Source organism: Monopterus albus, unplaced genomic scaffold (assembly GCF_001952655.1).
Source record: "Monopterus albus unplaced genomic scaffold, M_albus_1.0 scaffold72.1, whole genome shotgun sequence".
Taxonomy (NCBI): Eukaryota; Metazoa; Chordata; class Actinopteri; order Synbranchiformes; family Synbranchidae; genus Monopterus; species Monopterus albus.
In genome coordinates, this window is record NW_018127952.1 from 2,227,544 (window position 1) to 2,243,246 (window position 15,703).

At 39.3% G+C, this 15,703-nt stretch overlaps 2 protein-coding genes and 1 long non-coding RNA gene across 8 annotated transcripts in view; 2 read left to right on the forward strand and 1 right to left on the reverse strand.

Moving 5' to 3' along the window:
• Window positions 1-3,935: 3,935 nt before the first annotated feature.
• Window positions 3,936-12,042, forward strand: scamp2l (secretory carrier membrane protein 2, like). Its single transcript, XM_020605704.1, has 9 exons — window positions 3,936-4,129; window positions 4,827-4,904; window positions 5,478-5,564; window positions 6,137-6,263; window positions 6,365-6,493; window positions 7,750-7,909; window positions 8,520-8,621; window positions 9,283-9,400; window positions 10,252-12,042. The coding sequence occupies exons 1-9, from the start codon at window positions 4,073-4,075 to the stop codon at window positions 10,405-10,407; spliced, it is 1,014 nt and encodes a 337-aa protein (XP_020461360.1). The 5' UTR covers window positions 3,936-4,072; the 3' UTR covers window positions 10,408-12,042.
• On the reverse strand, window positions 7,812-12,837 carry LOC109963304 (uncharacterized). The gene is made up of 4 exons (XR_002275387.1): window positions 12,753-12,837; window positions 10,248-10,382; window positions 8,487-8,593; window positions 7,812-7,894 (listed from the first exon to the last, which is right to left on the reverse strand). It is a non-coding gene; the product is annotated as an uncharacterized LOC109963304 (long non-coding RNA).
• bbs4 (Bardet-Biedl syndrome 4) overlaps window positions 12,837-15,703 on the forward strand; it is a 12,800-nt gene continuing 9,933 nt past the window's right edge. For all 6 annotated transcript variants that reach the window (XR_002275386.1, XM_020605698.1, XM_020605699.1 and 3 more), the window contains exons 1-2: window positions 12,837-12,919; window positions 13,959-14,001. Coding sequence is in view for 5 of the 6 variants with exons in the window: in XM_020605698.1 (XP_020461354.1) it covers window positions 12,860-12,919; window positions 13,959-14,001 (103 nt within the window). In the remaining variant the exon portion in view is untranslated. The remainder of the gene's footprint in view (window positions 12,920-13,958; window positions 14,002-15,703) is intronic.

A 15,703-nucleotide genomic window follows, 5' to 3' on the forward strand; every position in this document is an offset into this window, starting at 1 on the left:
TTTTTTTTTTTTTTTGAGTATCTCGAACAGAGTTGTATGGATTTGGGCAGTAAATGTTTTATGTGTATGTGTACATAGACTGAGCACTCATGCATGACTGTATGTATGTATGTGTGAGAAAAAACCACTTCAAGTGTTTCAACATTGTGCTGCTTTTTCCCCTTACTAGGGAAATACTACCATCAAAGGGACCAAATCAGCTGGTGTGTATTCCAGCCAGGGGATCCCAGCTCTGTAAAGAACATCTATAAAATCCCTACATTCACTGCTTAAACAGCCATACAGTAATTGCACTGAGTAGTGCAATTCATATGTATAGTATAGAGGACAAATGCCATTATTTTGTTGAGATCTATCTCCTCACTCTCAAACTCGTCCCCACCTCCTGTCTCTAAAGTGTTTGTTCAGTAGCAATCAAGCAAGAACATAAAATCATCATGTCTTCTGTGGTTATTAATGAGTGTTTGTTTTAGTCATACAAGTGTGTTTCTTCATTTTGTCTATTTTTCACTCATTATTAGAATTTTCCAGTAATGTCAAAGTAAATGATATATTAAAGCTTTAAATACAGCGGATATTTACACAGGCGTTAGCTAATGACATCAACAGTGGCTCCATTTGGTTTTTGGTCTGTGGGAGGAAGGTGGACTACCTGGAGAAGACTCACACAGGCACAGTGAGAACATACAAACGCCACACAGAAAGCCCCTGGCGGCCACAAGGTTTGAGCCTGGAGCCTTCTAGCTGTGAGCCTATGGTGCTAACCACTGCCCCACTGTACCCCCCTCCCCAAATTCAATTTAGCCACCTTTAATGTTAATTGCACCTTTTTTTTTTTTTTTTTTAAACCAACTTTAAAAAATGTCTTCAGTGATGGACACAAAACACTTAAAGGGTATATCCAAAGTCTCTTTATATACATCAATGTTTCCTCCACTACTGTCTTTTACTTTTGTCTTGGCCCCACCCAGGTAAAATGCAAGGAAAGAGGAATCAAGGAGACGCAAGACATATTTTCCTCTGATACGTCATCTGAAGCTTCTAATCACCAACTATTTTCTGATAAAGAAGCGCTTTGGTCCACAAAAGACTTCAGTGAAAGATGGTCTTGACTATCCTTGCTTATGTTTTCATCAGTAACTTATGATGGCACATGTTAAGCGTTAGCAAATTAGATTTATATAAGTGGCTTTACTGGTATTAGTTCTTTTTCTGACTTCTCTCTTCATACTATGGTCGCACTACATTTTAGCATGTTCTATCACAGTGCAATTATCACCACAATGGCCAATGTTCAGTTAGGTTACATATTCTCACGTTCAGGCTGGACTGAAATGTCCTCTCTATATTTCCTGCCTCTTATCTATACAAGCTGTTGTGTTTAAGTCACTGTGTAGCTGAATTGCCAAGACTTTCAACAGGGTGTAACCACTTCTTCCTTAAAGGAAATTGAGTTTCTTCTTCCTAACAAGAATTTAGCCAGTCAGTTAACGTTTCGGTGGGATTTCATGGTTTTCAGTAATTGTGGGTTTCATTTAAGTGTTAATGCCAAGATGGCGTTTCATTTGTTTATTCATAAGCTTTGGGAATCTGTCTCCTTCTGTGAAATGAAATAAGACCTCAGTTCAGCCTTCTTTCTCTTGGGCAGGCAGGCAACGTATTGTATGCTTGTTTCCTGTGTTGCTGGCCCTTTCTACATTTATTCATCCCTAGGTGCTGTCCGTCTGTCCTGAAAAGTCACTTGACTGTTCAGCCTAGAACAGTAGTACCCAACTATGGGGTATTGGCACGTGCATTTTTATTGTTACACAAATGACAACCTATGTTTGGGAATCCATTGACTGTATCTTTCTGGTAAAAACAGAAATTGCTCAGCAATTAAGTCTATTGAACTGTTCCAGCTATTTAATAACCTATATTAGGGCATGTTACTTAGTTTTTTTTTTTTTATCATTTATGAACTGATTATTCCAAGAGAACCTGAAAGCAACTTAAAACAAAAGAATAAAGTTTTAAAAAGCAGCAGTGGGAAGTGACTAATATTTACTCAAGTACAAATTGTATCATACAGTCTTATGCAAAAGTTTAGGCACCCCTTGATAAATAACAGATTTTGGTGATTTTTTATTTGAACAGATGTTAACACAGTTTCTCTTGGAAATGGAAAAAATGCACAATATTTTCTGCAAACAGTGATGCATAGTTACTTCTTATGCCATAAATTGAACAAAAATAAAAAATAAAAACATGATTATGGCATGGTGCAAAAGTTTGGGCACCCTAAGAGTTCCAGAGTCTCAAAGTCTCTCACAAGGTATCAGACCTTAATCAGCTCGTTAGATCTGATGCACAGCAACAGCTGTCATTGGTAAATGCCAATTTCAAAGCTGTACAAATACTTTGACTCTTCAAACCTTGTGCACACACTTGTGGACACCCAGCAACCATGGGTTCCTCTAAGCAGCTGTGTAAGACCCTGAAAATGAAAGTTATTGATGCCCACAATGCAGGAGAAGGCTACAAGAAGATAGCAAAGCGTTGTCAGCTTGCAGTTTCCACAGTAAGAAATGTAATTAAGAGATGGCAGATCAGGGGAACTGGGGAGGTCAAGATGAGATCTGGAAGACCAAGAAAACTCTCGGACAGAACTGCTCGTATGCTGGTCAGAAAGACAAATCAAAACCCCCATTTGACTGCAAAAAACCTGCAGGAAGATTTAGCAGACTCAGGAGTGGTGGTGCACCGTTCCACTGTGCAGCGATGCTTGCACAGACAAGGCCTTCATGGAAGAGTCAGCAGAAGAAAACCTTATCTGCGTCCCCATCATAAAATCCAACGTCTTTACCTACAAAGCATGAAGAACTTATCAAAGGTTTTCAATTAAACTAACTAAACTAAACAATTACTCAACTTTAAGAACAAATCAATTTCAGTACCTGACCAAGTAAAGTAATTTTCCATGAAAAAAAAATTCATGGTTCCATCCTCATAAATTTAAGAATTACATATTTCAGTTTAGTTGCCCCGTTTAAATTGTCTAATAATGTTGAAGTTTGAGCTGTAGTTAAGACAAAGGAATTGTGACAATGATACTGGGCTCTGGGTAATTGTGACAGCTGATCAGTCAAGAAAGTAATCTGTAAATGAATTGGGCCTATTTATGCAAATAGTTACTTGCAGTCTTATATAAAATAGTTGTATAAGGATCAGGTATTTTTACATTTTCTTGATTATACACAGGCTACATACTTTCCACTGTAAATGCAGAACTTGTAATGAAGTATTTTGTTGTGGAACTGTGTGACCTATTTTAAAGGCCTGTCAGCAGCCTGGCCAATGATTTGGAGTAGAGACTGTAGAATAGCCCTAATAATTGATCAAAGTGATGAGTTTAATGTTCATATAAGGACAGAGTTTGTAGGTGTTTTGCAACTGTCTGTGCAGCAGCAGCAGCATCCCCACTGTTTCCAAGAGGCACAGTGACACTACACTATCAGTCTTCTACACGAGTAGGCTACTTTTGAGTGACACTGACCTTCTATATAATGACTGTGGCAGGCAGCTGGTCCTTCCAACATATACAGAGAGGAAGTGCTGAGAGTAGGTCACCTAGGCTTTACGAATCCCTTTAAGGATTTTGAAGAGATTTTTCTGGCCAGGCATGTATAATTCAGGGATTTATCTGCCAGAGAAAGGCGTAGGCGCAGCACTTAAGTGCCTTTGCAAGCGCCTATGCCAAATGAATATAAAAAGGCGACATGTCAGAATGAATATAAAAGGACAACCTTACGTTTTATGCAATGAAAATAATGGAGAGGTGATTTGATCTCAGAATGAAATGTAAACTGGCAACAATGGCGTAGGCTTGTCCAACATTGGTAGATTCCGTTAGATTTTACATACTAAAATAAATGCTCACAAGTTGGGAACGAATTTATTCACGTGACGCGGTCCACCTCGAGTTACGCATGCGCAGAAGTCCAGTGTCGGCAGGTTGGCAAACAGGAGTAGCAGACACGGGAGACTGGAGGTGACGTTGTGTTAATTTCGCACAAAAATAACTTTTTCCGCAATGTCGGAATTTGACAGCAACCCATTCGCCGACCCAGTGGACGTAAATCCCTTCCAGGTGAGGTTCTCGTTTTGTTTTCTCTTTGCGAATCGATATTTTGGAGGCTTTTTTCGTGTGAAGACTGAAAGAGATATGCCGCAACAGAGAAACCTGTTGGGTTGGTTGCTGGGTTTGGCCTCAGTGTTTCCTGCCTCAAAAATCGTTCCTATCATGAAGTATGACACGTTGAAGTCTAAATATAGGCCGCTTATAAATATTATCTGTAAAACAACGTATTTACGCTGTACGTGCGTTGTTAACTCACCTGCTCAGGGAGGCAGACCCACGAACAGGTGCCCGATGCTACGTAGCCGTCAAGTGAGATCCTCAATGGGCAAAATGGGATATAATGGCGCACTTTCTAGAGTTGCATGATGGTGTCCTTCCGTTTTATCATACCCTAATGTTTTCAGATTTAATAGCAGTAGGTGGTAACTTGTTATAAGTAAACATTTGTCTTCATGATATTTACTTAACGGGAAAAGCGCCTTTTATTTGTTTGAACCTGGGAAACGGTGTTGTAACTGACACAATGTGGTTTAGGGCAAGGATAGTAATAAAAAATTCGTTTCGTGTGACACAGTTCAGCATTCAAGTGCTCTTTCTGTACTGGTCGAGACCCAGTGTGTACACTGCTTACTCCACAACCACAGTAGCACCGAATATAAACAAGTCGTGACACATAATACTAAATTAAGTTTGATTTCTTTTTCAGGATGCGTCCATCACACAAGCTACCAGCAGAGCCACGGAGACCACAGGGGAGTTCAACCCATTCTCTGCAAATGAAATGGTTTGCTCCATTGTCTTTTAATAAGTACTGACGTGATCATTATGCATTATGAGGTGGCCATTGTTATGGGGTAGGACTGGATAAGTCTGACTTCTTCCTACTCCATTCAAACATGTACTAGGTATAAGCAAACTAATTCTGGATTAGCATTGGTTGGATTTGTGTAATTATGTGTGTGTGTTGATGTCATTGTTCTGCATGTTTGAAAGAATAAATCAAATCAAATGAGGGACAGTGGGCAGAGACATGTAAAAGCCCCACCCCTCCTACATGGACCCCCAAACTGAACGAGATGCAAAATTACTATAGATGACATACTGTATCTGTATGTGGGTGTTTTGAGTTTTTATGTCCTTATTGGTGGTAGTCTTGGTTTGTGGTGAAGATTTGCATTTCTTGTCTTGTGTCTCTTGGTCATCTTGTTTCTATTTGTGACCAGTTTGCATATCATTGGATTGTGTCAGTAAAATGGCGATTTATTGATGGTCCCTAAATCAAGTGCAAGGGCGGGTAGTTGAGCCTAGAGGCCATTTAGTTATTTAAAAGTCTTTCTTGCTTCACTTTGTCTCACAGGGAAACCGGTCTGGCACGACAGTCCCTGCCTTCGCTGCCTCCACTCAACCCGCCATACTACAGGCCTCTGTGGAGCAAACTCCACAAGTAAGGCAAGACACAGATGCACATTTACTAAAAAAGACAAAGAATCTAGTGTGCAGTCACATACTGTATCAGGTATTTTTTATATGAGTTGAGATTAACAAAGAGGTTTTAGGGAGTTGACACTGGCTTTAAATGGCCATGACCTTATGACTATAATACACAATCAATCATTTCAATCAATGTTGTATATCAGTTTGACAATTGAAAACAAGCTATAGAGGGTGATAACTTAAAATAATGAGTAAAGCAAAATAAAAATTAATTTGGGTTATTGTGACCATGGTATTTTGACCTGCATATATCTGCAATAAGCTAAAATTGGGCGACACCTGATTTTAGTGCCAATATAGCAGCAAGTCATTAGCTATAATCTGAAATTTGGGCTTAGGAGCTGGTACCTTCTACACCTGAATTACTGTAGGTGTGGGGTAGTTGTACAGTTGCCTGTAGTGTATTGTAGTGTAAATTTAACATCACAGAGCTACTAGGAGGAAAAATGCAGTAGGCACTTAGTGATGCAGTGACAGTGTTGAACACAGTGTTAAGAGTTCAGCTTTTCCATCACCCACCAGGCAACTGCAGCTGCTGGCCATGCTAACCTGATCAAACAGCAGGAAGAGCTTGAGAGAAAAGCAGCTGAGCTGGAGAAGAAGGAACAGGAGCTGCAGAACAGGAGTGCAAGCAGCGCAAACAGTGGAGGTCAGTGACTGAAGTTCTGCTGAGCACATGCATATGCATATACAATACAAGAACTGACCCACCACTCATAATGACATTCCAATTGGTCGATCTTTTATCAGCTAAAGAGAACAACTGGCCACCTCTTCCCACCTTCTTCCCTGTGAAACCATGCTTCTATCAGAACTTTGAGGAGGAAATCCCTGAGGAGTACCGCAAGATCTGCAAAAGAATGTATTACCTCTGGATGTGTATGTACCCCTATAGTACTAATATATTACACCAATACTTTTTCAGTAATTATTTCCATTGTTTTACTCTAAGCATCACTTCAAAACCAAACATGTTTAAGTACATATCTTTATTTTTCATTTTCATGAATTTCTTTAAATGTCTATGTTGAGACTATGGGACCTGTGTGCACACATGAAGGTATGCTGAGTTGATGGCACATCTGAGAGTGCTGTGTCCAGCTTGTATAACTCGGGGCAGGCGTGTCCCCCTCCACTGGTCGCTGTCTCTCTTCTGTGTTTGTTGCCTCATATTTTAGATCAAGCCATTCTTAATTTCATCAGTTGTGCACCCTTGAGTGAGCAAGCGAGAACATCCAGTATATCTTTTTTGTTATATCCATTACTGACGCTGCTTAATATGACAGCTCATTTGCTGTTCTCCTCTTCATAACTACTCAGAATTTTCTTTGGTTTGGAGCCTGATGCTCCTCTGTCTTTATATATCATTCCTGACTTTCTCAGCTTTTCTTTTCAATTTCTGTGTGATCTTCCTGTGTGTGCACATGACCCCTCAGGCTCTTTTATGGCTTTTGGCGGGGCATTTACTCATGCTAAAGAGGAACGACTGGCACAAGCTTTAAGCATACAAACACAGTGGGATTCATCATTATAAGAACACAGGTGCGAACAGTTCTGTGCTTTAGGAACACGTTCATGAATCAGACGTAGACTTTTCTTAGGACCTTTTTTTTTTTTAAGAACAAACTTAGATATTGCTGAATAAGGCCCATTTATCTGGAGGGCAGTATGGTTGAAATCTGAAAGGTTTTATATGTAAACAAGTGTCTCCTTTTTTAAACTCTGGATTTAATAGTGGTATTTACAGATGCAGATGAGCACAGTAGATTAATCATAAACACGATTTTCTGTGCCTTTTGTCACTGTATAATATTTTTAACATTTGAGGATAAAGGTTCTTACAATATGCATTGGAACTTTTTGTGGAATGTGCATTGATTCAGTTCACTTACACTTATCCTAAAATCCAGCAGAGTGCAGTCAACTGCTAGTGCCAAATCCTTTCACCCATCAGACACCCTACACATTAATGCCTCAAAATGGGTGCCAAAGATAGCTCACAAAAAATATTGCACAACTTTATTTTTTTGCCATTCAAAAGCAAAGTGGCGTATTTGTCCTTAGGTTGGTGTCTGATAATGGTTGTTTCCACCATCGTCAGTCTGTGTCACTGGTTTTCTTTGTGTCTCCACCAGTCCACAGTGTCACACTCTTCTTCAACGTGCTGGCCTGCCTGGCTTATTTCACTGCAGACGCTGCGTACGGTGTTGACTTCGGCCTCTCCATCCTCTGGTTCATCCTCTTCACCCCTGTGGCCTTCATCTGCTGGTACAGGCCTGTCTACAAGGCGTTCAGGTACCCTGCTTTACTGGTCTCGTGCTGATGATTAAGTGTTCTATGATTTGTAAGATGTCTTATGGATATAACAATACCTTGTACAGACAGGAGAAGGTTAAACTACTTAGTAGTGTTTTCATGCAGTGTTTGTGAACACTACATGAAATTCAGCCTAAGGGGTTTGAGAAGGTGTATGTGGAGCTACTCTGTACTCAGCTGCTTCCATTTAAAATAGGAAAATGCTAACATCAAATTACAGTTCAGTGTTTTCCCCAGGACTTGTGTTCTTGGCAGAGGAGAGGCAACTGAAATAGCATTTAGAGCTTCACTGAATTAAAAAAATTTTGGAGTGAACTTGGAGTGGACGTTTAGGTTTTACAGACTGTTGTTCTTTTTCTTTGGTCTGAGAGAAGCCACGACCATATTTTATTTGCTTATACTATATGTACACCGGTCTTGGAGGTTTCACATAATAGATACTCTCTTGATCTCACTTTTCCATTGACTTTAATAGAAAAGTGTGTCCAAACTTCTGATAGTGTATATCTAATGTGGCAGCAAACAAATGTCATCATTAGGAAATAACGTTGCTAACCTGTCCTTTCTATTGTCCCGTTTCACTCCCTAGGTCCGACAGCTCCTTCAGCTTCTTTTTTTTCTTCTTCGTCTTTTTCTTCCAAGTGGCAGTGTACATTATCCAAACTGTAGGGATCCCCAAGTGGGGAAACAGGTCAGTGAGAACATTTTTAGCTTAATAATCATCTGCATGTTGTGTGAAATTCTGAAGGTGTGGTCTAAATGCATGTGGCAGTTGTTCATTGCTAACAACATGGACCATATTCACAAAACACGTCTGTTCTAAAAGTAGCTCGTAGCTGGAGTTCTCCTTGTTTTTTGCTCAAAGTTGCTCTTAGCAGCTTTGTGAATAACTCTTAAGAGGAAAGCTTCCAGTGCTGTTTAGGAGAGGCCTGGTAGTAAGATGAGCTGTTTTGTGAACATGTCCCCAAGTATCTATTTTTATTACTAAGAATTTGTCTGTGCACTCTTCTTTGGGTAGATTGATAGTATAATGAGGATTTGCATGGGTGAGTGTTTCTTCAGTCACACCTATGTGTTTGTTTCGTGTGTTTTGTAAGTGTGGACTTTTCTCTTTTGGTTTCTGTTGTCTATCAGATAGGCATATTAGACTTTTTTTTCCCTTATTCACTTTTTAAGATTTCATACTTTGCCATTGCTCATTGAGGAATGTTGGGATTTTGGGTCATTTCTCTTTTAATTCATTAATTTTTAAGCTGTTATTTAACTGCCAAAAGGTTGGTATGCTGTATGGTTCATACAGAAAATGTGAAATGAAACATGGTTATTTGTTTGTATGTCTCTGTTGTTGATAGTGGATGGATCGCATCAATTAGCATGATCAACAGGGACCTGGCTGTGGCTGTAGTTATGATGGTGGTGGCCGGTTTTTTCACTGTAAATGCTGTCATGGCTGTCATCCTGCTAAAAATGGTAAGCTGATATATGGTATGTTAACATGTAAACTTTAATCAGATTATCTACATTCCCCTTTGGGAAGAGAAATTGCAAAATATTTACATCTCTGGGCATGTTGCATACATAACCCTCATTCTGGTTTTTTGAAGTAAATTGCACTCTCTATGTACTTATGTTTGCAGTAAAAAAAAAAAAATGGCAGTGCCTTATAACTAATGGAACTTGCCCAGAATAGAAAGTCGGACATGGTGCAGCATACATATATAAATAGAGGTTTTCTCACTGTGGCTTTGTGTTTTTATCTTCACTCCAAACCCACTCTGGCTGCATGCAAAGAGAGAAACAAGATTTAAAAAATGGTGGTGACAAATTTTTGCAGCAGCTGCAATGGAAAGACAACCAAGGCATGAGAGGGAATGAGAATTTAGAAACTGCTGAGTAGAGAAACTGGGATATGAAGCTTCAGAAATACTCAAAGCAGCGCATGAAACTGATCCTACAAACAGTTCATTTGGAAAGAGTCAACCAACAACATGGCACAATACAGTAGATTTAGACAAAGGCAAATAATGGGAGACAAACATTTATCCAACAGAAAAACTGTACATGCATGCCCGGGTTTTGAGGCACTTTCCAGCCAGTGTTTGAAGGCTTGGTGTCTGAAGCCCATTTTGTCCTGGATTCTTTTTTGCAAAGATGTGCTTTTGCTCTACACACCTTACTGAAATTCATGACTGCAACTGAAGGAAACAGAGCCTGCACAACCATTAAAGTTTATTTTAAGAGAGAAAATACTGAAAATTTGTCATTTTATTTTGACTTAGTAACCTGTCACTGTCCCAATCTGTGTTTTCACATTTACCCAGGTCCACTCGAAGTATAGGAGGACAGGTGCCAGTTTCTCCAAGGCCCAACGGGAATTTTCTCAAGGAGTCCTGACCAACCGCAACTTCCAGAATGCTGCAGCCAGTGCTGCCACTTCTGCCGCCCAGGGAACCTTTGGCAGGGGACAGGAAAATTAGACCAGTTACCGCATCCTTGGTTTCTCAGGCTAGTCTTTTCTGACCAGCATATCACACTAGGCATGTCCCAATATTCTCGAGTAGCTTTAGGGGCAGGTGGGTTTCTTATCTAATGAAAATGACCAAAAAAAGTAACATGACAAGGGAAATGGTCTGCCTAGGGAGGTGTCCCCATTCTCTACATACAGTATATAAACCTTTAAAGACAGAAAACAAGCGTATAGGTCTTACACAAGCATGTAATGACTTGCACAACTTGGTTGCTATCGAAGTCTTTACTGGCCTGATCAGTATACAGCATGTTCAAAATCCATGCTACCAAAATTCATTTTATTCTGGAAAATGTAGGAAAGTACAAACTGAGGTTGAATTTTATGACAAATAGGAGGCGCTGTGTGCACGACAAAAATAAAGTGGCAACATCACAACATCACTCCTGGAGTGCGTTTAAATTAATAGAATAAAGATGTAAATGAGAATCTGCGGTGCGCCACTGGACTGAGGGCTGGGATTCAGTGGAAAGTGCATTTATTTAAATCTTGTTGCCTAAGATGCTGGTGAAAAGTATTAGGATTTTTCTATCTCACTGTTAATGTAGAAATAAAAGACTGGGGCCTCAAAAAATAAACACACTGCATGTCGAGTTTGGATTGTAGAAAACACACACTTGACAAGGATGTTTTACCATCAATGAATAATGGATCCACATGTATGTATGCGTATTTTTGTCCTTACAGCAGCATGAAGAGCCTTATACAGTAACCACTCAATCATTTTGTATTATTTTTAATATATACAAAAAGTACTGATAGTTTTGGAGTTACTTTCCACTGCCCTGTAAAATGAGATGCATCCCGTTACATGTTGCTGTTTAATTCTATTCACCAAGTTGTTTTCATGTGCATAGTACTGTATACGATAAGCTGATTAATGAAGGTTATGGGATGAAGATTTTTCTTTCTTTTTGATCAGCTTATTGATTTTAGATGAAGTGAGAGAAAAATCTCTTAGGGCAGATTAAGACGAGGTTTAACTGGGATGGCACAATTTACTTCATGTTGCATAGTTAGAAATATGCATTTTGTCATAGTGTGGAGTCTTACTACAATTAAAATGAAAAATGGTTCAGGTTTATTAATGTAAAGTTACTGACAGGATAGAATTTAGACATTTACTACATAAAGTTTATTAGTGAGCAGAAAGAACAATATGGTATGTTTTGAATTTGTAATCAAATACTGTAGACAATAATCATGTTACTGCATAGTTAGATGCTCACATACTGTAGCTGCTCCTATGGGTGGTGTTGCATTTTCCCGTTTTTACGTGTGTGTGTGTGTGTTTGTACACACACCTGTGTATATATTCTAATCTTCAGTTATGGACTCTGTTTCCTCAGGGCCTTTTTGCAGATGTAAACTCAGCTACAAGCTTCTGAGTGGTGATTTAAGCAGAAAATTCATGTTGGTTTGATTTTGTTTATCTTTGTGCAGAAATTTCTTGTGAAGTTTCCCCCTGGTCAGTGTTTGTAGTAAGGTATGTTGTGTGTATATAGTGGTTACTTATTTAAAACATTTGTTGGAAATTGGTTCTTAGTCTTAATATTCAATAAACTCGCAGCTTTTTCTGTTAAAACATTTTGGGATCATATTTATCATGCTAAGTCAAGACCATGGTCAAGCCTTATTCATACTTTACACCTCTCTTAGCCACATAATGTATAATACAGGTAGACCAACCTAGGCATATGATGTATTTGTGCAGAAATGTAGCTAGGAGCTTGTTCTCAAAGCTACAGCTTTGCTTCTGGGTAGGTTCTTAATTCTGCCATGTTTTCTCAGACAGCAAATTAGTGACAAAGTAATCAAAGTTTTAAATGCTTTTTTCCCCAATTGTTCTCAATGATGTTCCTGATGAGCATAAATAGAGTCGTATCAGCTCGTTTCAGGTAGACCTCCTCAGTAGTGGTCAGATAATTGGCTAGGGGAAACACATTTAGACACAACACCAGTCTAAACGTACCCTGGAAATTCTGTGGAGGAGTAACAGCTGCTGATATCACTGCAGTCAGTTTTGTCAAGCAACGCTTTATTGGCTGACCAGCAAGATTGTTAAAAAAGGGTGCGGTGTAGAAAATCTACTGTATGTCCTAATGTTATATTATGTAGGCTAAAGAAACGTGTTCGTCTGAAATAGGCCCAACCTTCTACGATGAGATTTGCATGGGAAATCTGAAGGCGAGACATGAGGCTAAGATACTGCAGCCAATTGGCTAACTCGGTGAATAAATGGCCACGCTTGTTTCTTGTTAAAGGGTATACGTGTGAAATAAGATAAAAACTTACTGCTTGATTGCGGCCATTATCGTTAGGTTGCTCAGATTCCTACAGTCTATGGTCAAACATAGCACCCCCGCCAATGAGCTTCACCTCCGCATTCCACAGATGTATCCATGGCAACAGCTTGTAGTGTTGATAATTCCAAGATGGCGGACGGATCCGTGGCCACAGAGGTGAGTGCAAAGCTAAAGCTAGTTATCCTTGCTTGAATAAATTATCCATTAAACATTCTGATGGATGAAGTGACACTGCGATATATCTCGAGTAAACTGAACGTCAGATCTGAAGAAAGCCTTTGTATAACACTCGCTTTTGAAGCATTAGCTAGCTGCCTGTCTTACCCCATTCTAGTTAAAGTGAAGCTAAACTGATTAAAACTAACGTTACTGCTCACAGTAATGTAATGAGCTAACAGCTATAGCTGCAGTTAATTGACAGAAATCCGCAGGTAACGAACCAGTGTAATTATGCTTTGCTAACCATCGTTGGACCACGCTTTGTACTGTAAAAGTAACGTATTGAGATTTGCAGTCGAGTTCAGCTGTAAGTGAGCTTTAATGTTACCACAAATCCCAGTTTTGTTATAACATCTAGCGTTTAGGACGTGGAGACATGTAGCTAGAGGATATTAATACACTGCTCTAACAAAATGTCAGTGACTGCAAAACGAAACAGTGAATGAAAAAAGTATGTAAAACAAAACATCCTGAAGCCTACTATAGTGTATTCATCTGCACATTGAGTACCTATAGTACTGGATTTTTAATGATAATTTTACTTAAGTAAGATTTTGAACATTTACTCATAACAGTATTTCTCATTATAGTATTAGTACATGATTAATAAAATGTATAAACTATTGCACTGTTGCAAAATGCCAACTTTTAATTAGTTAAGCATTCAATATGTGACCCTGCACTGTGACCAGTGGGAACAATTTAAAGAAAGAAATGATGCATTCCTTGGTTAAAAACTTAAGCTAAAGCCTAATAATTGTCATACTGGATTACTGTATTGTAATGTATCAAATAGACTGAAAGCTCAGTGTAGCCCTGTCACCACTTACAAAAAAATAAAGACACTCCTAGGCAAGCTCCTCAGTACAGATACAAGAACAATTTTTGGGTGGGGCAAATTATTCTGGTGGTGCTGCAGCTGCTCTTGGGTTAGGATGCATATTTATTTGTTTGTGTTGTATCTGAATCATTTCAGCTCCCAGTTGCTATTGACACCAAGAAACGCCGAGCACCTAAAGGTACAGTGAGACAGCTGACACTTGCAGATCATCTTACAAAGTTGTTTTGAAATAAAACAATTCCTTTTACAACACCTATTATAATTTCTGAGAAATTGCATGTGACTGGCCATATAAATAGTGACTGGCACTAATTGTCCTGCAGAGGTCCCCCTCACCCTTCTCTTTATCATTACTAAAAGAACAACACTATGCATATGGTGCCATGTTTCAGATATTTCTCTGTGTGGAAAATGTTTGTCATTGAGGATAACTCATCATCATAATTATTCCATTTACAAGTTAACACCCTTGCTCATGGATTTATATTTAAATAGATATATACAGTGCATATAAATGCAAGTCCTAGGAACAATTAAGTGCACATCACTGAATGGAATTGTTCTGTATGGTACTGCATTTACCATCTTGGGATTTTTTTCACATGATATGCCAGCCTTACTGAGTTGTACTTCATATAATTTGATGAGACCAATTTTAATCCTAAGTAAGTTAATGTAAGGTAAAATGGAGTAATAAAAACATAGTAAAGATTGGGTTTTTATTGGTTAAGGTAATAGAAATGTTCAGTGCTGTATAAGTAAAGAACTTAAACCTGCATAAAGTCAAACTGATATTTTTAATTCTGCTTATGACTGTAATGTGCTGCTATTAGAAAAGAAAACAGCCATTAATAGTACGAAATAGGACAACCATACTTTACAACAAAATGTAATACACGGTACCAATAACGTTTGTAAAACAGACCTACTAAATAATTGCATTTTCACAGTTGCTTGTATAAAGTTTAGAATTCAAACCATGACTGGAGGATAAAATGTGGGGCTGTAGAACTAGCATCCCAGGGAGCTTGGATCAAATGGGACCTCCTGAAGTAGATAATCACATGGGCAGATTTATCAAGATGAGGACCCTTCCACATTTTTTTCCTGCTGCAGTCAGTATATGACACACTCCCAACTCCTACAAGCTTGCACAAGTGAGGCATGAGAGAGGACCCAATATGCAAGCTATGTGGAGATAACGGGCACCATGGCACACATCTTGTCAGTGTGCAAAATAGCACTCGCTCAAGGAAGATACAGGTGGTGCATGACAAGGTGCTCATGTCATTTGTTAACACCCTGGACCAGGAGAGAAGCAAGAAATGACAAATACATGTGAAAGCAACACCAGCAATAAGGTTTGTGAGGGAGGGTGAAAAGTCATCAATCACAGCAAGAACATCAAGAAACGTTCTACTGCAAAAGGCCCAGTCATCTGATATGCAAGGTGGACCTAGGAAGAAAGTTGGAGTTCCCCAGGCTCATCCAGACAGCCTTGAGGCCAGGTGTGGTTCTGTGGCCTGATGAAGCCAAAAAGGTCATTATGATCGAACTTAGAGTACCATGGCAAGAAGGGTGTGATGAAGCCTTTGAGAGGAAGGCTTTATTATCTTTATGGTTTGTGCTTTTGACAACAATGAGAAAAGTCATCCAGGTTTTGCCCCCCCCCCAGGACTATATTTAGGAGACATCATGCTGCGCTCTTCTTCCTTGCTCCTTTCTGTGTACCTTTCTTGCATATTGCAGTCACAGGAATACATGTCGCGCATCTCCCATCTCTCTCTAAATCTGCCCTGCTTTGTGTATGCAGACTCTGGAGCACCACGGGGCCACAGCTGAAACTCAGAGACAAGAATATTATTGCTGCCTCAGCAGGA